The sequence below is a fragment of the Manis pentadactyla genome, chromosome X (assembly GCF_030020395.1).
Source record: "Manis pentadactyla isolate mManPen7 chromosome X, mManPen7.hap1, whole genome shotgun sequence".
NCBI classification, from domain to species: Eukaryota; Metazoa; Chordata; class Mammalia; order Pholidota; family Manidae; genus Manis; species Manis pentadactyla.
Genome location: NC_080038.1, coordinates 47,989,595 through 48,016,755, shown reverse-complemented (window position 1 = coordinate 48,016,755; position 27,161 = coordinate 47,989,595). Strand labels below are relative to the sequence as shown.

Here is a 27,161-nt window from a genome sequence, read left to right as displayed (position 1 = left end):
TCCATTTTGGGTTAATTTTTTGTATAATGTGAGATAAGAGTCCACATTTATTTCTTTGCATGTGCTACCAAGTTATCTCAGCACCATTTGTTGAAAAGACCATCCAATCCCCACTGAATTGCCTCTGTAGCTTTGTCGGATATCAATCGGTCAGAAATTTAAGGATTTAGTTCTAGAAGCACAGCTCTCTTCCATTGATGTATATATCTTTCCTCATGCTAATATCACACTATCTTGATTACTGTAGCTTTATAGTAGTAAAATTTGAAACTGCATAGTGTAAGTCCTCCAACTTCATCTTTTTCAAAATCATTTTGGCCATGCATGCCCAAGTCCTATGTATGCCCAAATACATTTTATTATCAGCATATTAAGTTCTACAAAAAAGCTAGCTGGATTTTGATAGGGATTGCATTGAAACTTTAGATCAGTTTTGGGAAAAGTGCCATCTTATCAATATTGAGTGTGACTGTTTTTATGTTCTCATTCTCTTTCTCTCCAGTACCAAGAGGGTAAAAAACTTACCCAGGTCTCGGCGAGCCAAGATTGCAAAAAAGGCAGACAAGGCTAGGCAGGTGGCAGACCAGGTGCTGGAGGATGGATTTGACTTGGATTCAGATGATGAGCTGCAGATTGATGAGAGATTGGGGAAGGAGAAGGCAACCCTGATGATAAGACCAAGTGTGTATCTGTTTTCTTTCCCTTTCCTACCCTTCCCATTTTGCATTTGTTTTGGTTCTCTTGGTAGAGTCAAGACCTTAGTCTTAAGCTTGTTGACATTGATTCACCAGCTCTTTACGCCTCTATGTATCCTTTGCTCCAGAGATTCATTTATAAGCTAATTCCTAATCTCCCTAAATGAGTCATCTGTGGTCATTACTTTCAGGAAAATAGTAGTTTTATTTTCTTTCCCTTGGGTGTTTGGCTCACATGCTAATCTTAGCTCCATGATAAGTGCATTCTGTTGTTTTCTAGAATTTCCCCGAAAGTTGCCCCGTGCGAAGCCTTGCTCTGACCCCAACCGAGTTCGTGAACCAGGAGAAGTTGAGTTTGACATTGAGGTAGGAGCCTGTCCTGTATCCAGTCTTCTGTACATTCAGGTTACAGAGAAAGAAGACAGATTGTCATTCCAGTTGGGGGAAAAAATACCCTGTGCATTCAGTTACTAAAATATATATTAAGGGAAAAATTGTGTGCTAAATGCTGCTGAGCATGTAAATTGAAGATTATAATTTAGTTGAAATATTTAAAAAGTCCTTTAATATAGAGTAGAATAAAAGGCAGTGTGATATAGCAGAAAGGGTATCTGATTTGGAATGTGACTGTGACATTGCACAAATTATTTAACTTCATTGAGCCTTGGTTTCCTTATCTGTAAAATGGGAGTTTTAATACCTACCTCACAAACATGCTGTAGAGATTAAGATGAAAGAATGAATATTCTGTTTAGAACGTGGTCTGTACTTGGTGGTCAGAAGATATTAGTATCAGGAGTGAGCCTGTCAACCCTGTACTGGGGCCTTACCATACCAACCCTGGGCAGTTGAGGTGATATCCTCTTTCCTAACAGGAGGACTATACAACAGATGAGGACATGATAGAAGAGGTTGAAGGCAAGCTTGGGAATGGGAGTGGAGCTGGTGGAATTCTTGATCTGCTCAAGGCCAGCAGGCAGGTGGGGGGACCTGACTATGCAGCTCTCACGTAAGTATTAGCTTTCATCTCCCCTTTCCAAGATAATCAGACAGTACCCCCACCCCCACCCCCACCCAAATGTCAGCAGATATTTATAAAGCCATTTGTCAGGGGGCAAAGAATTAGCCAGGCCATTTGGGCTACAAGAATAAAGTAGACATGAAATCTTTTCTGAGGAACTTAAGATCTGACAGAAAGAAGATGTATAGCCTTCAAGGGGAATCAGTTTTGGGTTCTTTGGGAGTTGGAAGAGGCATGGAAGAACTGGGCCTTTGCTGGGCCTTATTAAAAAAAAAGGAAAGAATGCAGCATGGATGAACAGGGAGGTAGGTGCTTCCCTCTTGTTGCCATCTTTCCTGCTGCCTTGAGACTTGAAGCAAGAAGGATTGGCCTTTCATGAAAAGATAATACTATCATAATCCTTTAGTTTGATTTCCAATTTTTCACCTGGGATGGTTCTCTCTTCCTTCCTCCCTCCCTGACCTCCGCAACTGTTGTCCCTCCTCCCTGACTATTCTGATGACTGATTTCCACTGACAACTTGGGAAATTCCCCTACATTTCTCATCTGTTCCTTGCAGCGAGGCCCCTGCCTCTCCCAGCACTCAGGAGGCCATCCAGGGCATGCTGTGTATGGCCAACCTGCAGTCCTCATTGTCCTCACCGGCTACCTCTAGCCTGCAGGCCTGGTGGACCGGAGCACAGGATCGAAGCAGTGGGAGCTCCAGCAGTGGGCTGGGCACAGTGTCTAGCAGTCCTGCTTCTTCCCAGCGCACCCCAGGGAAGCGGCCCATCAAGCGGCCGGCATATTGGAGAACAGAGAGTGAAGAGGAGGAAGAGAACGCCAGTCTGGATGAACAGGACAGCTTGGGAGCGTGCTTCAAGGATGCAGAGTATAGTAAGTGCAGCTGAGTAATTGGGTCCAGGCCAGCAGGGCTCTACCCAGCTCCAGTCTCAATCCCGGTCCCTATCCTGGACAGCCGGTAATGAGCAAAGGCCAGGCCTTACACCTGATACTTGGTTTCTCTGAGCCATATTTTCTTAATCTGTAAAATGGGGATATCTCACAGTTTGATGAAAGAATTAGAGATGATGCTTGTGTTGAGCATCTGGCACTGTGTTTTGCTCATGGAAGGCCCTCAAAAATGGTAGCCATTATAATTACCTATCATCCATTTTTAGCATGGTCCAACCTTTAGTGCTGGTTAACTTTTTTTCCCTCTTGCCTCTTTTACTTCATTACCTGTGTCATTTGTGTTCTGTGTTGTTCAGTTCATCCCTTACAAAGGTGTATGATGATGTTTCAGTGGGCTTTCTACATTTAAGAAATGACACCTTTTTTTAACTTAAGATTTATTGAGTACTACAATATATAGAGCACTTTTTTGTATAGTCTATCTGACTTTAATGTGGGTTTTTAATATTATTTTTTAAAAAAATAATGCTAATAGACCAAAATTAGAGCAAGATAAAAGAAGCAAAAATTCCCTTTGACATTTCTCCTCTGTGGAAGGTTACCCAAAGGTAGACTTTGTTATCAGTTTGATGTATACCTTTCATTTTCTTGTGTTTACACCTATATGCAGACATAAATACAGGTACAGTTTTGTTTATAGTGTGTGTGGTTCTACCACTTGCTTGGATATCTTTGAACATCACTATGTAGAGGTCTACTTCCTCAATACACTAAGATCTACCTGCTGCAGAGTAGTCTCTCACATAGATCATATGTTTGGCCATTTCCTACTGATTAACATTTAGGTTGTTTCTGATGTTTTAGTGTTACTAAAAATGCTGCAATGAAAACTCTTATAAATAACCCTTTGTGCCCAAGTACCAATTAACATTTCTCTAGGGTAGCTAGCCCTGCTGGGTTGCAGGGTATGTACAAAATCAATGTTAACAGTGCCAAATTCCTCTCCAAAAGGGCTGGTGTTATGAATAGTGTATGAGAAATGCCTGTTTCCCCATAGCCTTGCCAATAGTGGATGTTATGAGCCTTTTAAATTTTTTCCAATCCTATGGCAGAAAATGGTGTCTTTCTTTGTTTGTTTGCTCTTTTTTATTGGTTTTCTGGGAATTATTTATTTAGTCTTTAACCCATTTTTCTATTAGGATGCTTGTTTTTCTTAATGTTTTATAGGAGTTCATTATACATTCTAGATTGGTTGGAGTGTTTTTGTATATTCTGGAGATGTTGAAAAATATTTTCTTTTAGTCTGGTGCTTTTATTTTAATTTTATTTATGGTGTCTTTTGGCATATAGAAGATGTCAATTTTTCCATAGTCATCTTTGTCAGTGTTTTTGTATTTTTTGTCTATTATAAGAAAACTTTCTTATATTTTTACTTAAAGCATGTATACAAGTAAAAATTTTAGCTCTTTTTCTGGAATTGAGTTTTGTGGATTAGGGGAGGTAAGAATCTAACTTTATTATTTTCCATATGGATAGTCACTTGCCCTAACACCATTTATTGAGTAGTTCATCATCCTCCTGATTTGATGTTCCACTTTTGTTATAAACTAAATTCTCATATATATGCAGATTTGTTTTTCTACTCTATTCCCAGTTCTGTCCCTTAATAGTTATGTGACCTTGGGAAGCTAGTGAATCTCTCTGTGCCTCTTTGTGATAATAGTACCTACCTCATAGATTGTTGTGAGGATGAAATTAATTAATATGCATAAAGTACTTAAAACATTGCCCAGCACATGGTAGGTGCTGTGTGTTAGATATTATTAATATTATTCTGTTCCATGAAATCAGTTTTGCCCATTCCTGGGGCAGTAGCACAAGTTTTATTCTATAATAGGTTAGTTCTGTAAGGCTTGTGTCTGGTAAGGCAAATCCTCTCCGCAGAAGTTGGCTTTGGACCTGAGGAGAGCACAGATGCTCAACAAGCCTCATTTCTGGGCTGAGCTGTGTGACTAGTTTTAGGGGTATGCCAGGTTCCGCTGGTCTCCCACCCTACCTCCAACAGTCACATCAATCTACAGCCAAGACATCCAGACCTAGTTGAACTAGTCCCCTCAGAATAAACAGCTCACTCAGCCTCTGCTTCCCCCTCCTTGCTTTGCCTAGCAACATTAGGAAGGTAATTTAACAACAAGCTACCAGCCTACTTGTTCTTATTTTTCCAGAATTTCTGGGCCATTACTGAGATTTTTCTATTCCAGGTGGATTTTAGAATCAGCGTGTCAAATTTCATGAAAAATCTTATTAGGATCTCATTACATTTGTAGATTAATTTATAGAGACTGACATCTTTCATCAGATGCCTTTCTACTATAATGGGATGTACACATTCCTAAAAAACTTCATGTACTGAAAATTTGTACACAAAAATAATAGGACTTAGGAGAAAAAAGAGAATTAGGGGCACTTCCCTCAAATCTCTATAGCTCTGACGCCAAGACACTGACCCAGATAATTACAGTCCTAATAGTCCTTGCCCAGTAAGAGCCCACTGCATTTGCACCCAGCATCATAGGATCCTTTGTAGCCTTAATCCCTGGTCTCAGGCTTCTTCTTTCCAAATGTAGGGCATTTTCTTAAGATGGATACCAGATTCAGCAAATTAAATCAGATGCACAGCCTAGTCTTCCATCTTTTTTCTTTGGAAACAGAGAGAAGTGTCTTCAAAACTTCTTCATCTGCTCTCTCATCCATCCTTGGTGTCTCATTTAACAGCTCTCCATGTAAACTCAGGACACAATGATATTTTCCTCTTTTTTCATCCAAAATTTTATGGTTTTAGGTTTTATATTTTTGTACATAATCCATTTTGATGAAATTTTTGTGTAAGGTGTGATGTTCACGTTGAGATCACCCCTCTTTTTTTCCCCGTATTGATGTCTGATTGTTCTAACATCATTTCTTGAAAAGACTATCTTTCCATTGATTTGCTTTTGCATCTTTGTCAAAAATCAAATGGCTATATTTGTGTGAGTCTGTTTCTGAATTGTTTTTTCTTTTCCATTGATTTATATATCTCTCCCTTTACCAGTACCTCCCTGTCTTGATTATTGTAGCTTTATAGTAAGTCTTAAAAACAAGTACTATGATTTCTTCAATTTTGCCTTTCCATGTAATTTTAGAAACAGTTTGTCTGAATCCACAAAAATTTCTGCTGGGATTTTGATTGGAGTTGTGTTAAATCTATAGATCAGTTTGGGGAGAATTGATACCTTTATATTTTGTTGAGCTGAAATTCACATAACATAATTAACCATTTTAAAGTGTACAATTCAGTGACTTTTATTGTATTCACAGTGTTGTGCAAACATCACCTGTCTTTGTTTCCAAGACATTTTAATCACCCCAGAAAAATACCCCATATCCATTAATTGTTCCCATACTGCCTTCCCTTCATCCACTGGTAACCACTAACCTGCTTTCTGTCTGTATGCATTTGCCTATTATGGATATTTCATATAAAAGTAGTCATATAATTTGTGACCTTTAATGTCTGGCTTCTTTCTTTTAACATAATGTTTTCAAGGTTCACCCAAGTTGTAGCATGTTAGTGTTTTGTTCCTTTTTATGGCAGAATAGTATTCCATTGTATGGATATACCACATTTGTTTCTCCATTCGTGTGCTTGGGAATTTGGATGAATTCCACCTTTTGGCTGTCATGAATAATGATGATACAGACATTTGGGTGGTTGTTTCTGTGTGGACATTTGTTTTCATTTCTCCTGGGCATATACCTAAAAGTAGAATTGCTGGGTCATGTGGTAATTCTGTGTTTAAGTCTTTGAGGAGCCACCAGACTGTTTTCCACAATGACTGCAAAAGAATAAGCATCTTAGATACATCGAATCTTAAGCTGTGTACGTTATGTCCCTCCATAGTCTTTTTTTAATTTCTTTCATCAGTGTTTTATAGTTTTCAGCATATAGATTCTGCACATGATTTGCTAGGTTTATCCCTAAGTTTGTTTTTTTAGACATTTTGTAAATGGTACTTAAAAAAAATTGATGTTGAGGTACATACAATAAAATGCACAAATCTTAGTGTACAGCTTGGTGATTTTTGGCATTTATATACACTCATGTAACCTAACCATCACCCAGATCAAGATATCAAACATTCTCACTAAATTTTTCCCTTCACCTATTTCACCCATCTCTCCAACCCCCAACCCCAGGGCAATCACTTCTGTTCTCTAGAAGTCTATTTATGTTTTTTTGTTTGTTTAGTTGGTTTTTGGAAAACAGTATGGAGGTTTCACAAAAAACTAAAATTAGAAATACTGTATGACCTAGCAAAAAAAAATCGCACTTCTGGGAATTTACCTGTAAAAACGAAAATCACTAATTTGTAAAGATACATGCACCCCTATGTTCATTGAAGCATTACTTATAATAGTCAAAACATGGAAGCAGCCTAAATGTCCATTCATAGATGAATGGGTAAAGAAGCTGTGGTACTTATATGCAATGGAATACTACTCAGTCATAAAAAAGAACAAAATGTGTGACATGGATGGACCTAGAGGATATTGTGAAATAAGTCAGAGAAAGAGAGATACTATATGATTTCACTTATATGTGGAATCTAAAAAACAAAATAAGTGAACAAATAAATGGTACTTTTAAGAAAATCTTTGGTTTCTGATTGTTGCTAGTATATATAATACTGATTTTTGTGTATCGGCCTTGTATTCTGCAACCTTGGTAAACTCATTAATTCTAGGAGGTTTTAGTTTATATATTATTGGAGATTTTTTTGTATATATGATCACATCATGTACAAATTAGGGACAGTTTTATCCCTTGACAGTCTGCATGCCTTTCTTCTTGCCTTTTAGCTCTGGCTAGGACTTACAGACACAGTGTGGTGAGAGTGATCACCTGTGCCTTGTTCCCATCTAAGGGGGGAAGCATTCATTCTTTCTATTATGATGTTAGCTGTAGATTAGCAGATTAAGGAAGTTCACTTCTATTCATATTTTGCTAAGAGCTGTTTTTATGAATGGGTATTGAATTTTACCCAATGTTTTTATATCAATGGATATGGTCATGTGGATTTTCTTCTGTAACGTGTTAATATGGTAGGTTGCATTGATTGATTTTCAAATACTGAGCCAGACTTGAAATTGCATTATACATATTACTTGACTATGGTGTATTATTATTTTTATATATTACTAAATTTGATTTGCCATATTTCACTCATGATCTTTGTGTCTATGTTCTTGAGAGATAATTGGTCTGTAATTTCTGTTTTTGTACTCTGTCTTTAGTTTTGGTATCAGGGCAGTGCTGGCCTGAAAGAATGAGTTGGGAATGTTCTGTTCTGTTCTCTTTTCTTGAAGAGGTCTGTAAAATGAGTGACTTTTTTTTTCATTTTAAAATGTCTAGTAAAATATGTGAGTGAAACCACCTGGGACTAGAGATTTCTCATTCAGGTTTTAACTATGAACTTATTTTCTTTAGTAGATAGAGGATTATTCATATTACTCATTTTATTTTGCCTGAGTTTTGATAGATTTTGTCATTCAAGGAATTGGTCCATTTCAGGGAAGTTGCGGAATTAATGGGTATAGAATTATTTTTAGCATTTCCTTATGATCCTTTTAATGTCTGCAGGGTCTTTAGTGATATCTCCCTTTTTGTTCTTGATATTAGTAACTTGTGTCTTTTCTTTTTTTTCCTTTGTCATTCTTGCTGACATTTTATCAATTTATCAAAGGACTAGCTTTTGGTTTCATTTAAAATTTATTAGGATTTATTTTATTACCTGGGTTTGAGTCTATCTTGATAATTTTGTGTTGTGAACCTGAGAAGAATGTGTACTCTGATATTGGTTGGGTTGAGGGTTCTATAAATTTCAATTACATCCACTTGATTGATGGTGATGTTCCATATCCTTGCTGATTTTCTGTCTACTTCTTTCATTGATTACTGAAGAGGTGTGTTGAAGTGCACAAGTACAGTATAATTGAGGATTTGTCTATTTCCCTTTTCAGTTCCATCAGTTTTTGCTTCATACAGTTGAAAGCTATGTTGTTAGGTATGTCCACATCTAAGATCGTTATATCTTCCTGTTGAGTCATCTTCATGTCATTATATTATATCCCTTTTTTTGGTATCATTAATATACACTTACATTAACAACATTATGGTTACTAGATTACCCCCATTATCAAGCCCACCATATAACCCATTACAGTCACTGTCCATCAGCGTAGTAAGATGCTATAGAATTACTACTTGTCTTCTCTGTGCTATACTGCCTTCCCCGGGCCCCCCAACTACATTATGTGTGCTAATCATAATGCCTCATTTTCCCCTTATCCCTCCCTTCCCACCCATCCTCCCCAGTCCCTTTCCCTTTGGTAACTGTTAGTCCATTCTTGGGTTCTGTGATTCTGCTGCTGTTTTGTTCCATCAGTTTTTTCTTTGTTCTTATACTCCACAGATGAGTGAAATCATTTCGTACTTGTCTTTCTCCACCTGGCTTATTTCACTGAGCATAATACCCTCTACCTCCATCCATGTTGTTGCAAATGGTAGGATTTGTTTTCTTTTTATGGCTGAATAATATTCCATTGTGTATATGTACCCATCTTATTTATCCATTCATCTACCAATGGACACTTAACGTTGCTTCTGTTTCTTGGCTATTGTAAATAGTGCTGCGATAAACATAGGGGTGAATATGTCTTTTTCAAACTGGGCACCTGCATTCTTAGGGTAAATTCCTAGGAGTGGAATTCCTAGGTCAAATGGTATTTCTATTTTTAGTTTTTTGAAGAACCTCCATACTGCTTTCCACAAAGGTTGAACTAATTTACATTCCCCCCAGTAGTGTAGTATGGTTCCCCTTTCTCCACATCCTCGCCAGCATTTGTTGTTGTTTGTCTTTTGGATGTTGACCATTGCAACTGGTGTGAGGTGCTGTCTCATTGTGGTTTTAATTTGTGTTTCTCTGATGATTAGTGATGTGGACCATCTTTTCATGTGCCTGTTGGCCATCTGAATTTCTTCTTTGGAGAAGTGTCTGTTTCGATCCACTGCCCATTTTCTAATTGGGTTATTTGCTTTTTGTTTGTTGAGATACATGAGCTCTTTGTATATTTTGGATGTCAACCCCATATTGGATATGTCATTTATGAATATATTCTCACATACTATAGGAGGCCTTTTTGTTCTACTGATGTTGTCTTTTGCAGTACAGAAGCTTTTACTTTGATATAGTCTGACTTGTTCATTTTTGCTTTTGTTTCCCTTGCCCGTGGAGATATGTTCATGAAGAAGTTCCTCATGTTTATATTCAAGAGAGTTTTCCCTATGTTATCTTCTAAGAGTTTAACTGTTTCATAATTTACATTCAGGTCTTAGATCTATTTCGAGTTTACTTTTGTGTATGGAGTTAGATAGTAATCCAGTTACTTTCTCTTACATGTACCTGTCCAGTTTTGCCAACACCAGCTGTTGAAGAGGCTGTCATTTCCCCATTGTATATCCATGGCTCCTTTATTGTATATTAATTGACCATATATGTTTGGATTAGTATCTGGACTTTATTCTGTTCCACTGGTCTGTGGGTCTGTTCTTGTGCCAGTACCAAATTGTGTTGATTATTGTGGCTTTGTAGTAGAGTTTGAAGTTGGGAAGCGACATCCCCCCTGCTTTATTCTTCCTTCTCAGGATTGCTTTGGCTATTCGGGGTCTTTTGTGGTTCCATATGAATATTAGAACTATTTCTTCCAGTTCATTGAAGAATGCTGTTGGTATTTAGGTAGGGATTGCACTGAATCTGTAGATTGCTTTAGGCAGGATGGCCATTTTGACAATATTAATTCTTCCTACCCAAGAGCATGGGATGAATTTCCATTTATTAGTATCCTCTTTAATTTCTCTTAGGAGTGTTTTGTAGTTTTCAGGGTATAGGTCTTTCACTTCCTTGGTTAGGTTTATTCCTAGGTATTTTATTCTTTTTGATGCAATTGTGAATGGAATTGTTTTCCTGATTTCTCTTTCTGCTAATTCATCATTAGTGTATAGGAATGCAACAGATTTCTGTGTATTAATTTTGTATTCTGCAACTTTGCTGAGTTCAGATATTAGTTCTAGTAGTTTTGGAGTGGATTCTTTAGGGTTTCTTATGTATAGAATCATGTCATCTGCAAACAGTGACAGTTTGACTTCTTCCTTACCAATCTGGATGCCTTTTATTTCTTTGTGTTGTCTGATTGCCATGGCTAGGACCTCCAGTACTATGTTGAATAAAAGCTGGGAGAGTTTGCATACTTGTCTTGTTCCTCATCTTAAAGGAAATGCTTTCAGCTTCTCACTTTAAAGTGTAATGTTGGCTGTGGATTTGTCATATATGGCCTTTATTATGTTTAGGTACTTGTCCTCTATACCCATTATGTTGAGTTTTTATCATGAATGGATGTTGAATTTTGTCGAATGCTTTTTCAGCGTTTATGGAAATGATCATGTGGTTTTTGTCCTTCTTTTTGTTGATGTGGTAGATGATGTTGATGGGTTTTCGAACATTGTACCATCCTTGCATCCCTGGAATGAATCCCACTTGATCATGGTATATGATCCTCTTGATGTATTTTTGAATTCGGTTTGCTGATATTTTACTGAGTATTTTTGCATCTATGTTCATCAGGGATATTGGTCTGTAATTTTCTTTTTTGGTGGGGTCTTTGCCTGGTTTTGGTGTTAAGGTGATGCTGCCTTCATAGAATGAATTTGGGAGTATTCCCTCTTTTTCTATTTTTTGGAAAACTTTAAGGATCATGGGTATTATGTCTTCTCTAAATGTCTGATAAATCTCAGCAGTGAATCCATCTGGCCCGGTGGTTTTGTTCTTGGATATATTTTTGATTACTGATTCAATTTTGTTGCTGGTGATTTGGCTGTTTAGATTTTCTGTTTCTTCCTGGGTCAGTCATAGAAGGTTGTATTTTTCAAGAAAGTTGTCCATTCTAGGTTATCCAGTTTGTTAGTATATAGGTTTTCATAGTATTCTGTAATAATTCTTTGTATTTCTGTGGTGTCCATAGTGATATTTCCTTTCTCATTTCTGATTCTGTTTATGTGTGTAGACTCTCTTTTTTTCTTGATAAGTCTGGCTAGGGGTTTATCTGTTTTGTTTTTTTCTCAGTGAACCAGCTCTTGGTTAATTAATTTTTTTCTATTGTTTTTTTCTCAATTTCATTTATTTCTTCTCTGATCTTTATTATGTTCCTCCTTTTGCTGACTTTGGTCTTCATTTGTTCTTCTTTTTCCAGTTTCAGTAATTGTGAGTTTAGACTATTCATTTGGGATTGTTCTTCCTTCTTTAAATATGCCTGGATTGCTATATACTTCCCTCTTAGAACTGCTTTAGTTACGTCCCACATAAGTTGGGGCTTTGTGCTGTTGTTTTCATTTGTCTCCAGATATTGCTTGATTTCTGTTTTAGTTTGTTCATTAATCCCTTGATTATTTAGGAGCATGTTGTTAAGCCTCCATGTGTTTGTGAGCCTTTTTGTTTTCTTTGTACATTTTATTTCTTGTTTCATACACTTGTGATCTGAGAAGATGGTTGGTACAATTTCAATGTTTTTGAATTTACTGAGGCTCTTTTTGTGGCCTAGTATGTTGTCTGTTCTGGAAAATGTTTCGTGTGCACTTGAAAAAAATGTGTGTCCTGCTTCTTTTGGGTGGATGGTTCTGTAGATGTCTGTTAGTTCCATCTGTTCTAATGTGTCGTTCAATGGCTTCGTCTCCTTACTTATTTTCTCACTGGTTGATCTGTCCTTTGGATTGAGTGGAGTGTTGAAGTCTCCTAGAATGAATGCATTACATTCTATTTCCCCTTTATTTCTGTTAGTATTTGTTTCACATATGTACATGCTCCTGTGTTGGGAACATCGATATTTATAATGGTTATATCTTCTTGTTGGACTCACCCCTTTATCATTATGTAATGTCCTTCTTTGTCTCTTGTGACTTTCTTTGTTTTGAAGTCTAATTTGTCTGGTACAGGTACTGCAACACCTGCTTTTTGCTCCCTATTAGTTGCATGAAATATCTTTTCCATCCCTTCACTTTTAGTCTGTGTATGTGTTTGGGTTTGAAGTGAGTCTCTTGTAGGCAGCATATAGTTGGGTCTTGTTTTTTTATCCATTCAGTGACTATGTCTTCTGATTGTTGCGTTCAGTCCATTTACATTTAGGGTGTTTATGGATATGTATGTACTTACTGCCATTGCAAGCTTTAGATTCATGGTTACCAAAGGTTCAAGGGTAACTTCTTTACTATCTAAGAGACTAACCTAACTCACTTTGTATGTTATTACAAGCACAATCTAAAGGTTCTTTTTTTCCCCTCCTTTTCTTCCTCCTCCATTCTTTGTATATTAGGTATCATATTCTGTACTCTTTGTCTATCTGTTTATATTACCTCTGGTGACAGCTATTTAACCTTTGGAACACTTCCATCTATAGCAGTCCCTCCAAAATACACTGTAGAGATGGTTTGTTGGAGCTAAATTCTCTTATCTTTTGCTTCTCTGGAAATTGTTTAATCCCTCCTTCAAATTTAAATGATATTCTTGCTGGATGAAGTATTCTTGTTTGAAGGCCCTTCTGCTTCATTGCATTAAATATATCATGCCACTCCCTTCTGGCCTGTAAGGTTTCTGCTGAGAAGTCTGATGATAGCCTGATGGGTTTTCCTTTGTATGTGATCTTATTTCTCTCTCTGGCTGCTTTTAATAGTCTGTCCTTATCCTTGATCTTTGCTATTTTAAGTATTATGTCTTGGTGTTTTCCTCCTTGGTTCCCTTGTGTTGGCAGATCTGTGCACCTCCATGGCCTGAGAGACTGTCTCCTTCCCAAGACTGGGGATGTTTTCAGCAATTACTTCCTCAAAGACACTTTCTATCTCTTTTTCTCTCTCTTCTTCTTCTGGTACCCATTTAATATGAATATTGTTCTGTTTGGATTGGTCACACAGTTTTCTCAGTGTTCTTTCATTCCTAGATATCCTTTTTTCTCTCTGTGCCTCAGCTTCTTTGTATTCCTCTTCCCTAATTTCTATTTCATTTATTGTCTCCTCCACAGTATCTAATCTACTTTTAATATCCTCCATTGTGTTTTTCAATGATTGTATCTCCATCCTAAATTTGTTCCTGAGTTCTTGAATATTTTTGTGTACCTCCATGAGCATGTTAATGATTTTTATTCTGAACTCTCTTACAGGCAGATTCATGAGGTCGACTTCATTTAAATTTTTCTCAGGTGTATTCATAATTTTGCTTTGAACCAAGTTCCTTTGACATTTTATTATTTGTCTGTGGTGCCTTGTAGTGCCCAGAAGCTCTATTCTCTGGAGCTGCTTAGCCCCTGGAGCAATGTGTGGGTTCTCAAGGGAGCGGTGTTGGTGCTTGGGGGTAGAAAAGAGCTGTTTCCTGCGTCCCAGCTGCTATGCCTGTCTCAACTGCCATAACCAGTGGCCCGAACACACAGGCGTAAGCCTCTATGCTTTTTGTATGTAGCTGCCATAGGCAGGGCTTCCCTCTGGTTAGCCTGACACCAGGGCAGAGGTTGCCAGTTTGTGAGCCTGAGCCAGGTGCAGGCTAGCCAGGAGGAAGACACAGCAGGCCGCGTATCACAGTGGGGGGCCTTGGAGCTGCATAGCCAGCCAGGGGGATCGAGCACCTGAAGATTGTTTAAGCTCCCAACCTCCTGGGTAGAGTGTACCTGGACAATTTTGTCTACCTGTCCTTTCTCCTGAGCAGTAAGCTCTGTGCAATCCTTGCCCCTTTAGCAGCCCTCTCACTGCTGTTTGGAAGTCTCTCAGACTGCCCATACAGAATAGCCAGATATGAATCCCTGTTTTCCACAAGCAGCTGGAATCTCCATCTCTCCAGGTATTCCACCTGTCTTAGCTTTCCAGTCACACTAAATCACCAGAGCACCATGCAATGTGGGTTCATGCTCCCAGGGCAGATCTCCAGGGCTAGGTGTTCAGCAGTCCCAGGCCTCCACTCGCTCCCTGCTCTGATTCTCTTCCTCCCAACAGTGAGCTTGGGCGTGGGAAGGGCTTGGGCCCCGCTGGGTCACAGCTTTGGTACATTACACTGTTCCGGGAGGTCTGCTCTTTTCTCCAGGTGTATGCAGTCTCGTGCAGCCTTGTTTACTGTTGCTCTTTCAATATTAGTTCTATTAAATTATATTTTTGTATTATATGTGGTTTTAGGAGATCTATGTCTCATCTCTCACACCGCCATCTTTAATGTGCCCACTTCTCATTGGCTGGGCTGTTTTGGAGTTGGAAGGTGGAAGCCTTCTTTTTCCTGCTGGGTGGTAAAGTAGCCGCTGTATTATATCCCTTTTTATCCCTGGTCATCTTCCTTGGTCTGAAGTTACTTTGTGTTATAATACATACCCAATCCAGCTTTCTTTAATTGATGTTGAGAAGGTATGTATTTCTCTAGACTTTTATTTTTTTTTTTTTATTTTTTTAGACTTTTATTTTTAACCTACCTGTATAATTATCTATACTTTTGAAAAGATGATTACTTATCTACCTACATTTACATTTAAAGTGGGTTTCTTCTACCCAGCATTTAGTTGAGCCTTGTGGTTTTTAAAAAATGTTTATTGATAATTTCTGTCCTTTAATTGGTGCCTCTAGACCATTTCAATGTAATTAATGATATGTTCAGTAAAGGTTTGTCATTTTAATGTTTCTTTTTTCTTTGTTCCTTCTGCTTTTTGTTCCTCTGTTTCTTATTTCCTATCCTCATTTGGATTATTTGAATAATTCTTAGTGTTCCATTTTAATTTATCATGAGTTTTTTACTATTTCTCTTTGTATAATACCCATTCTTAAAGGGATTATCCTTTCCCCATTGAATAGTCTTATAGTCTTATCATTGTCAAATAACAATTGGCTGTAGATGTATTGGTTTCTTTCTGTACTCTTCAATTCCATTCCGTTGATCTCTATGTATGCCAAAATTAGAATGTGTGGATTACTGAAGCCCTGCAGTAAGTTTTAAAACTGGGAAATGTGAATCCTCCCATTCTTTTCTTTTTCAAGATTGTTTTGGCTATTCTGAGTACCCTGTAATTCCATTTGAATTTTGGGATCAACTTTTCCATTTCTGCAAAAAAGGCCATTGGTATTTTGATAGGAACTGCGTTGAATCTGTAGAATGCTTTGGTTAGTATTTCCATCTTAGTTATCCAATCTATAAACATCAGATGTCTTTCCGTTTATTAAGGTCGTCGCTAATTTATTTCAGCAATGTTTTGTAGTTTTCAGTATACAAGTCTTCCACCTCTGTGGTTAAATTTATTCCTAATTACTTTATTCTTTTTGACACTATTGTAAATGTGTTTTCTTAATTCAGAAATAATTGAGATAAAGCATTGTATAAATTCAGAAATAATTGAGATAAAGCACTGTATAAATTTTAAATGTACAGCATAATGACTTGACATAAACATATTGTAAAATTATTACCACAATAAGCTTAGTTAACACCATCATCTCATATAGGTATAAGAAAAGAAATGCATTTTTCTTTGTGATGAGAATTTTTAGGATCTATTCTCTTAGCAACTTTCAGATATACCATATAGCATGTTAACTATATGCATCATATTGTACATTACATCTCTAGTACTTATTTGTCTTATAGCTGTCAGTTTATACGTTTTAACTACCTTCATCAGCTTACTCCTCACCCTGAGCTCACCTCTGGTAACCACACATCTGATCTCCTTTATGAGTTTTTTTTTGTTTTTTGGATTTCCCATTATGAGATCATATGAAAAAGTACTTACTTTTCTCTGATATATTTCACTTAGCATAATGCCCTCAGGTCTGCTCATGCTGCCACAAATGGAAGAATTTTCTTTTTTATGACTGAACAGTATCCATTATGTATACCACATTCTTTGTCTATTCATCTGTTAATGGACACTTACATTGTTTGATTGATTTTCTTAATTTGAACCACTCTCTTGCATTCCTGAGATAAATTCCTCTTGGTCATCGTGTAGAATCTTTGTAATAGGCTGCTGAATTTGGCTTGCTAGTATTTCATTGAGGATTTTTTCATCAATATTCGCAAAGCATATTGGTGTGTGTAGTTTTCTTTTACTGCAGTATCTTTTTCTGGCTTTGGTGTCAGGGCCTCATAGAATGAGTTAGAATCTTTTCCCTCTTCTATTATTTGGAAAAGTTTAACAAGGGTTGCTGTTAATTCTTTAAATGCTTGGTAGAAGTCACCAGTAAAGCCATCTGGTCCTCAACGTTCCTTTGTTGGAAGCTTTTTGACTAGTGATTTGATCTTTGTACATGTTATAGGTCACTCAGGATATTCTATTTCTTAAGTCAGTTTAGGTGATTTGTGTATTTTCCATTAGGAAATTTTAAGAATTTTTCCATTTTATATAGTTTATCTAATTTGTTGGTATAAAATTATTCATAATATGCTTTTATAATCCTTTTTATTTCCCCACTTTCATTTTTCACTTTAGATATTTGTGTCTTCTCACTTTTCTTTGTCAGTGTGGCTAAATATTTGTCTACTTTTTTATCTTTTTCAAAGAATCAACTTTTTGTTGTTGATTCTCTCCACTGTTTTTGTATTCTTTATTTCATTTATCTCTGCTCAGGTCTTTATTTTTTCCTTCCTTCTGTTACTTTTGGGTTTTGTTCTTTTTACGGTATCTTAGAAGTTAGGTTACTGACTTGAGAGCTTTCTTTTGAGTAGTATAGGTATTTACAGAAGTTAGGTTATTGATTTGAGAGCTTTCTTTTGAGTAATATAGGTATTTACAGGTATAAATTTCTCTCTTGAGCACTCCTTTTCCTGTATCCCGTAAGTTTTGGTATGTTGTGTTTTCGTTATCATTCATCTCAGTTTTTCTGATCACACTTGTTATTTATTCTTTGACCTATTGGTTGTTACTGAGTATGTTGTTTAATTTCCACCTATTTATGAATTTTCTCGTTATCCTTCTGATACTGATTTCTGCTGGGGTTGAAGAACATACTTTACATGATTTCAGTCCTTTTAAATTTGTTCAGACTTGTTTTATAGTGTTCTGGAGAATATTCTGTGTGTACTTGAGAAAAATGTATATTCTTCTGTTTTTGGAGTTTGGGTGGAATATTCTGTATATGTCTGTTAGGTCTGGTTGGTTTATAGTGTTGTTCAAGTCTTCCATTTCTTTATTGATCTTCTGCCTGGATGTTCTATCTACTGTTGAAAGTGAAGTATTGAAGTCTCTTGCTATTATTGTGCAACTGTTGTTCCCTTCAATTCTGTCAGTGTTTGCTTCATGTATTTTGAAGCTCTGTTTTTGGGTGTGTATATATTTATAATTATTATTGGTCTTGATTGATGGACCCTTTTATTAATACGTAATGCCATTCTTTGCCTCCTTTTTTTTTAGAAAAGCTACCTCATTCCTTCTTCCTCATGTATTTCTCTTTTACTTTAACATTCTATCACACTCACAACACTTTTGGCACCAGATATGTGGGAGTTTCCCCACCAAGCAATTCTCCATGACACCAACTGGGTGTCCTGCAATTCAGCACAATTCTGACACTGTCTACGTGGAAATAGCATCAGATCCTACACACTGAGGACTCAGTCCCACAAGACTGCTCCCTCCCCACTTCAAGTGCCTCCTGCGAGTCCAGGTTGTCACTTGTGCTTCCGATCAATAGGTTATAAGTCTGAGGTTTCCAAGATCCCTCCTCGGGTTTGGTGAATTTGCTACAGTGGTCCACAGAATGCAGGAAATCAGTTTACTTTCTGTTTTCCAGATTATTTATTTGTTTGTTTTGTTTTTATTTATTTAATTTTTTTATTAAGGTATCGGTGATATACACTCTTATGAAGGTTTCACATGAAAAACATTGTGGTTACTACATTCACCCATATTATCAAATGCCCCCCCACATACCCCATTGAAGTCACTGTCCATCAGTGTAGTAAGATGCCACAGAGTCACTACTTCTCTGTGCAACACTGTCTTCCCCGTGACCCCACACACACACACCATGTGTACTAATCATAATACCCCTCAATCTCCTTCTCCCTTCCACCCCTCCCATTTGGTAAATTCTAGTCTCTTCTTAGAGTCTTTGAGTCTGCTGCTGGTTTGTTCCTTCAGTTTTGCTTCATTCTTACAGTCTACAAATAAGGGAAATCATTTGGTACTTGTCTTTCTCCACATGGCTTATTTCACTGAGCATAATATGCTCTAGCTCCATCAATGTTGTTGCAGATGGTAGGGTTTGTTTACTTCTTATGGTGGAATAGTATTCCATTGTGTATATGTATGTCTTCTTTATCCATTCATCTACTGATAGACACTTAGTTTGCTTCCATATCTTGGCTGTTGTAAATAGTGCTGTGATAAACATAGGGGTGCATGTGTATTTTTGAATCTGAGAACATGTTTCCTTTGGTTAAAATCCTAGGAGTGGAATTTCTGGGTCAAATAGTATTTCTATTTTTAGTATTTTGAGGAACCTCCATGTAGCTTTCCACAATGGTTGAACTAATTTACATTCCAGCCAGCAGTGTAGGAGGGTTCCCCTTTCTCTGCATCAACTTGCCAGCATTTGTTGATCTTAGTGTTTTCAATGCTGGCCATCCTTACTGGTGTGAGGTGATATCTCATTGTGGTTTTAATTTGCATTTCCCTGATAATTAGTGATGAGGAGCATCTTTTCATGTGCCTGTTGGCCATCTGAATTTCTTCTTTGGAATTGTCTGTTCATATCCTCTGTCCATTTTTTAATTGAGTTATTTGCTTTTTGGGTGTTGAGGCGTGTGAGTTCTTTATATATTTTGAATGTTAATCCCTCGTCGGATATGCCATTTACAAATATATTCTCCCATACTGTAGGATGCCTTTTTATTCTACTGGTGGTGTCCTTTGTTGTACAGAAGCTTTTAGCTTGATGTAGTCCCATTTGTGCATTTTTGCTTTTGTTTCCCTTGCCCAAGGAAAAAGTTGCTCATGTTAATGTTGAAGAGATTTTTGCCCATGTTTTTTTCTAAGTTTTATGGTTTCATGACTTATATTCAGGTGTTTCATCCATTTTGAGTTTACTTTTGTGTATATAGTTAGATAGTAATCCAGATTCATTTTCTTACATGTAGCTGTCCAGTTTTGCCAGCACTAGTTGAAGAGGCTGGCATTTCCCCATTGTATATCCATGGCTCCTTTGTCGTATATTAATTGACAATATATGCTTTGGTTTATGTCTGGCTCTCTATTCTGTTCATTGATCTATGGGTCTGTTCTTGTGCCAGTACCAAATTGTCTTGATTACTGTGGCTTTCTAGTAGAGCTTGAAGTCAGGGAGCATAATCCTTCCCTTTATTCTTCCTTCTCAGGATTGCTTTGGCTATTTGGGGTCTTCTGTGGTTCCATATGAATTTTAGAATGATTGGCTCTAGTTTGTTGAAGAATGCTGTTGGTATTTTGATAGGGGTTGCATTGAATCTATAAATTCCTTTAGGCAGGAGGACCGTTTTGGCAATATTAATTGTTCCTATCCATGAGCATGAATGTATTTCCATTTATTGCTATCTTCTTTAATTTCTGTCCTGTCTTGTAGTTTTCAGAGTATAAGTCTTTCTTTCACTTCCTTGGTTAAGTTTATTCCTAGGTATTTTATTCTTTTATATGCAAAATTATGAATGGAATTGTTTTCTTGATTTCTCTTTCTGCTTGTTCATCATTAGTGTATATGAATGTAACAGATTTCTGTGTATTAAATTTGCATCCTGCAAATTTGCCGAATTCAGTTATTCTAGTAGTTTGGGGTTGGATTCTTTAGGGTGTTTTATATACAATATCAGATCATCTGCAAACAGTGACAGTTTAATACCTTCCTTACCAATTTGAATGCCTTTTATTTCCTTGTGTTGTCTGTTTGCCATGGCTAGGACCTCCAGTACTATGTTGAATAAAAGTGGGGGGACTGGACCTCCTTGTCTTGTTCCCAGTCTTAACGTAAAAGCTTTTAGCTTTTTGCTGTTAAATAGGATGTTGACTGTGGGTTTGTCATGTATGGCCTTTAGTATGTTGAGGTACTTGCCCTTTATACCCATCTTGTTGAGACTTTTTGTCATGAATGGATGTTGAGTTGTGTTGAATGATTTTTCAGCATCTATGGAGATGATCATGTGGTTTTTTCCTTCTTTGGTCGATACAGTATATGGTGTTGATGGATTTTCAAATAGTGTACCATCCTTCCATCCCTGGAATAAATTCAATTTGATAATGATGGGTGATCTTTTGGATGTATATTTGAATTTGATTTGCTAATATTTTGTTGAGTATTTTTGCATCTATGTTCATCAGGGATATTGGTCTGTAATTTTCTTTTTTTGTGATTTCTTATTCTGGTTTAGTATTACAGTGATGCTGGCCTCATAGAATGATTTTGGAAGTATTCCCTCCTCTTCTACATTTTGGAAAACTTTAAGGTGGATGGGTATTAGGTCTTCACAAAATGTTTGATAAAATTCAGCGGTGAAGCCATCTGGTCCAGGAGTTTTGTTCTTAGGTAGTTTTTTCATTACCAATTTAATTTCATTGCTGGTAATTGGTCTGTTCAGATTTTCTTTTTCTTCCTGGTTCAGCCTTGGGAGGTTGTATTTTTCTAGAAAGTTGTCCATTTCTTGTAGGTTATCCAGTTTGTTAGCATATAATTTTTCATAGTATTCTCTAATAATTCTTTGTATTCCTATGGTGTCTGTAGTGATTTTTCCTTTCTCATTTCTGATTATGTTTATTTTTGATTCTATTTTTTTCTTGATAAAGCTTTCTAGGGGTTTATCTATTTTATTTATTTTCTTGAAGAACCAGCTCCTGCTTTCATTGATTCTTTCTGTTGTTTTATTCTTTTCAATTTTATTTATTTCTGCTCTAATCTTTATTATGTCCCTCCTTCTACTGACTGTGGGCCTAATTTGTTCTTCTTTTTCTTGTTTCATTAATTGTGAGTTAGGACTGTTCATATGGGATTGTTCTTTCCTGAGGTAGGCCTGTATTGCAATATACTTCCCTCTCAGCATGGCTTTCGCTGCATCCCACAGATTTTGTGGTGTTGAGTTATTGTAATTTGTCTCCATGTATTGCTTGATCTCTGTTTTTATTTGGTCATTGATCCACTGATTATTTAGGAGTATGTTGTTAAGCCTCCATGTGTTTGTGTGCTTCTTTGTTTTCTTTGCGTAATTTATTCCTAGTTTCATGCCTTTGTGGTCTGAGAAGCTGCTTGGTACAATTTCAGTCTTTTTGAATTTACTGAGGCTCTTTTTGTGGCCTACTATATGATTTATTCTTTAAAGTGTTCCGTTTGTACTTTGAGAAGAATGTGTATCATGCTGCTTTTGGGTGGAGTGTCCTGTAGATGTCTGTTAGGTCCATCTGTTTTAATGTGTTGTTCAGTGTGTCTCCTTACTTATTTTCTGTCTGGTTGATGTGTCCTTTGGAGTGAGTGGTGTGTTGAAGTCTCCTAGAATGAATGCATTGTATTCTGTTTCCCCTTTTAATTCTGTTAGTGTTTGTTTCACATTTGTAGGTGCTCCTGTGTTGGGTGCATAGATATTTATAATGGTTATATCCTCTTGTTGGAGTGAACCCTTTACCGTTATGTAATGTCCTTCTTTGTCTCTTGTTACTTTCTTTGTTTTGAAGCCTATTTTGTCTGATACAAGTTCTGCAACACTTGGTTTTTGCTCCCTATTAGTTGCATGAAATACCTTTTTCCATCTCTTTGTTTTTAGTCTGTGTTTGTCTTTTGGTTTGAAGTGAGTCTCTGGTAGCATATGGACAGGTCTTGTTTTTTCTTCCATTCAGTGACTCTGTGTCTTTTGATTGGTTCATTAGGCCATTTACGTTTAGGTTGATTATCAATAGGTATGTATTTATTGGCATCGCACACTTTAGATTCATGGTTACCAAAGGTTCAAGGGTAACTTCTTTACTATCTCACTGTCTAATTATCTCACTTAGTATGCTATTATAAACACAATCTAAAGGTTCTTTTTTTCCCTCTTTTTTCTTCCTCTTCCCTTCTTTATATATTAGGTATCACATTCTGTACTCTTTGTCTGTCCCTTGACTGACACTGGGGGTAGTTGATTTGAATTTTCATCTGCTCAGTAATTAATTGGTCTATTTTCTTTATTCTGGTTTTATTTCCTCTAGTGACAGCTCTTTAGACTTAGGAGAACTTCCATCTATAGTAGTCCCTCTAAAATACACTGTAGAGATGGTTTGAGGGAGGTAAATTCTCTCAGCTTTTGCTTCTCTGGAAATTGTTTAATTCCTCCTTCAAACTTAAATCATAATCTTTCTGGGTAGAGTATTCTTGGTTCAAGGCCCTTCTGCTTCATTGCATTAAATATTTCATGTCACTCCCTTCTTGCCGTAAGGTTTCTGTTGAGAAGTCTGATGATAGTCTTGTGGGTTTTCCTTTGTATGTGATCTTTTTTCTCTCTCTGGCTACATTTAATCATCTGTCCTTATCCTTGATCTTTGTCATTTTAATTATTATATGTCTTGGTGTTGTCCTTAGGTCCCTTGTGTTGCGAGATCTGTGGGCTTCCATGGTCTGAGAGACTTTTTCTTCCTGATATTGGGGAAGTTTTAATCAATTATTTCTTCAAAGACACTTTCTATCCCCTTTTCTCTCTCTTATTCTTCTGGTACCCCTATCATGCAAATATTGTTCCATTTGGATTGGTCACACAGTTCTCTTAATATTATTTCATTCCTTGAGATCCTTTTTTCTCTCTGTGCCTCTCCTTCTTTGTATTCCTGTCCTCTAATTTCTATTTCATTTATTGTCTCCTCTACTTCATTTAATCTGCTTTTAAATCGCTCCATTGTGTGCTTTATTACAGATAGTGCATTCTTCAACATTGTATCTCATTGTTGAATTCCTCCCTGAGTTCTTGAATGTTTTTCTGTATCTCCACAAGCATGTTTATGATTTTTCTTTTGAAATGTCTTTCAGGAAGATTAATGAGTTCATTTTTACTTGGGCCTATTTCTGGTGTTTGTGGGATTTTGTTTTGAACCATGTTCCTTTGAGGTTTCATATTTGTAAGTGGCGCTTTCTATTGCCCATAAGGTCTACTCTCTGGAGGTTGTCAGCCTATGGAGCGATGGAGTGTTTTGCAGGTGTGTGGCGCTGGTGCCTGTCTGGAGGAAAGAGGTCTTTCCTGCTTCCCGGTTGCCGTACCTGTCTCCACTGCCAGTGCCAGTGGGCTGAGCACTCAGAGAAGTGGTTTGCACTTGTAGCTGCTGCAGGTGGGGCGGCACTCTGGCTGGCCTGGTGCAATGGCTGGGGTAGCCAGTTTGCAAGCTGGTGCCAGCCGGGAGGAAGGCACAGCAGGCTGTGTATCCCTTGACTGGCATTGGGGGTAGTTGATTTGAATTTTCATCTGCTCAGTAATTAGTTGGTCTATTTTCTTTATTCTGGTTTTATTTCCTCTGGTGACAGCTATTTAGACTTAGGAGAACTTCCATCCATAGTAGTCCCTCTAAAATACACTGTAGAGATGGTTTGAGGGAGGTAAATTCTCTCAGCTTTGGAGCCTTGGAGCTGTATAGCCAGTTAGTGGGATCGAGCGCCTGAAGCTCCTGAAATTTCCCAACCTGCTGGGCAGAATGCACCTGGACAGTTTTGTCTACGTGTCGTTTGTCCTGAGCAGCCATCTCTGTGCAATCCTTGCCCCTTTAGCTACCCTCTCACTGGTAGGAATTCTCTCAGACTCCCCGCCTCTCTTTTGTGCCAGAACTGCTGGATGTGGATTCCTTTTTTCCACAAACATCTGGAATCTCAGTGTCTCCGTGTATGTACTCTTTCTTAGCTTTCCAACCACACTAATCTCCAGATCTCCATGTAATGCAGGTACATGCTCCCAGAGCAGATCTCTAGGGCTGGGATATTCATCAGTCCTAGGCCTCCACCTCCTCCCTGCTCCATTTCTCGTCCTCCCTGTGGTGAGCTGGAGTGGGGGAAGGCCTTGGGTCCCTCCGCATCTCGGCTTTGGTACTTTACTTTTGTTCTTGAGGTCTGCTTGTTTCCACTGCTGTAGGCAGTTTGCTGCAGCCTTCCTTCCTGTTGTTCATTCAGGATTTGCTGTATTTGCTGTATTTTCATATTATATGTGGTTTTGGGAGGATGTTTCTGTCTCACCTCTCATGCTGCCATCTTTAATCCTTTTACCAGTTTATTATAAAAGGATACCAATGAATATCTAAATGAAAGAGATGTATAGTCCAGGGTGTGTGGAAAGGTATATGGAGCTTCCATGCTCTCTCTGAGTACACCACAGTCTTAGCAACTCAATGTGTTCACAAATCCAGAAGCTCCCTTAACCCTGTAACTTTTCTATTTTTTTTGCGGCTTCCTCATTGTAGACATGATCAATTATAAACTCTATTTCCAGCTCCTCTCCTCCCTGTGGCAGATGTAGGGGCTGGGGTTGAAAATTCTAAGCTTCTAGTCATGTCTTGGGCTTTCTGGTCACCATTCCCCATTCAGGAGCTGTTCATGAGTTGTTGGGTGTATATATATTTCTAAATATTATATGTTCTTGATTGAGGCTTTTACTAATATATAGTGCCTTGTTTGCCTCCTGCAACGTTTGTTTACTTAAAATCTGTTTTGTCAGATATTAGTATAGCTATTCCTGCTCTGTTTTTGGTTCCTTTTTGCATGGAATATCATTTTCCATGCTGTCACTGTCAACATAGTTGTTTCTTTGGATCTGAAGTAAGTTTCTTTTCTACAGTTCAATCATGTTCTTAATCCATTCTACAAGTCTTTGCCTTTTAAGTGGTGAATTTAATTCATTTTCTTTTAAAAGTGATTACGAACAAGGAAGGACTTGTTTCTGCTGTTTTGCTGTTTGTTTTCTGTGTTCTGCCTTTTTTTTCCACGATTCCTCTGTTGCTGCTTTCTTTTGTGTTTGATTTCTTTTGTAGTGTACCAGTTTTATTCATTCCTTATTTCCTTTTTTATGTTTCTTATTTATTTCCAGAGTGTTTACCATGGGGATTACAACTAACATCCTAACTTTGTAACAATCTAGTTTGTATCAATACCATTTAGCTTCCATAGCATACAATGACTCTGCTCCTATACAGCTCTCCACCCTGTGTGTATTATTTGTGTTACAAACTACGTCTTCATACATTGTGTTCTTATTTTCATAGATTTATAGCTATTGTTTTATGCATTGGGATTTTAAATCCTATAGGACACAAAAAGAGGAGTCGGAAAACAAATACAACAATATTTGTTTTCATATTTACCTCTATAGTTACTTTTACTGGTGTTTGTTTCTTCATATAGCTTTGAGTTACTCTCTGATGTCCTTTCATTTCAGTCTGAAAAACTCTCTAGCATTTCTTAAAGGGCAGGTTTTCTAATGATCAACTCTCCTAGCTTTTGTTTATTTGAGAATGTCTTAATGTACCTTCATTTTTGAAGGGTAGTTTTGCCAAATATGTTCTTCTTCATTCACAGTTTTTCCTTTCAGCACTTTAATATACAATCTCATTGCTTTCTGGCTTCCATTTCTTCTGATGAGAAATTGATTGTTAATCTTATTGTGGATCCTTTGTAATGACAAGTTGCTCCAATCTTGTGCTTTCAAGATTCTCTCATCTTTGTTGACAGTTTGAGTACAATAAGTCTTAGTGAATCTCTGAGTTTATCCTACTTGGAATTCTTTGAGCTTCTTAGATACACATCTTGAAGTATTTCATAACATTTGAAAAGTTTTTGGCCATAGTGATTTTTTTTTTGTATATATATATATATATATATATCTTATTCTCTCTCTTCTCCTTCTGAGACTCCAATATGAATATGTTGGTAAGCCTGATAGTGTCCCATAAGTCCCTTTGCCTCTGTCCATTTTTCATTCTTCAGGCTCATCAGACTGGGTAATTCCAATTAAGCTTTCTTCAGATTTGCTGATGTTTTCTTCTGCCTGCTCAAAACCAAAGGCCATTGTATTTTGTAGCTTTAGAGTTCTTGTTGGTTCCCTTTATATTTTCTATCTCCTTATTAATATTCTTTTTTTAGTTGAGACACGGTTCTCTTTGGTCATATTAAAGGCAGTTGATTTAAAGTATTTGTATAGTAAGTCCAAGTTCTACGCTTCCTCAGACAGTTTTTATCAGTTTCTGTTTTACTCCTGTAAATGAGACATTCTTTCCTGTTCCTTAGTATGCCTCATTATGCCTCATAATGAAATCTGGACATTCTTAATATTATAATGTGGTAACTCTAGAAGTCCTACTTTGCTTCCCAGAGTTGGTTGTGAGCTATAATAATCTATTTATTTAGTGATTTTCCAAAGCACTTTTTGCAAAGGCTTTATATTCCTTGTTGTGTGTGGTTACTGATGTATCCATTCCATTGCCTCACC

At 37.2% G+C, this 27,161-nt stretch overlaps 1 protein-coding gene across 5 annotated transcripts in view; it reads left to right on the top strand.

Moving 5' to 3' along the window:
* The window catches only part of PHF8 (PHD finger protein 8), a 177,439-nt gene that overhangs the window by 115,207 nt on the left and 35,071 nt on the right, over positions 1–27,161 (top strand). For all 5 annotated transcript variants that reach the window (XM_036930848.2, XM_057495987.1, XM_057495986.1 and 2 more), the window contains 4 exons: positions 503–681; positions 976–1,061; positions 1,571–1,704; positions 2,276–2,592. In XM_036930848.2, coding sequence (XP_036786743.2) covers positions 503–681; positions 976–1,061; positions 1,571–1,704; positions 2,276–2,592 — 716 coding nt within the window. The remainder of the gene's footprint in view (positions 1–502; positions 682–975; positions 1,062–1,570; positions 1,705–2,275; positions 2,593–27,161) is intronic.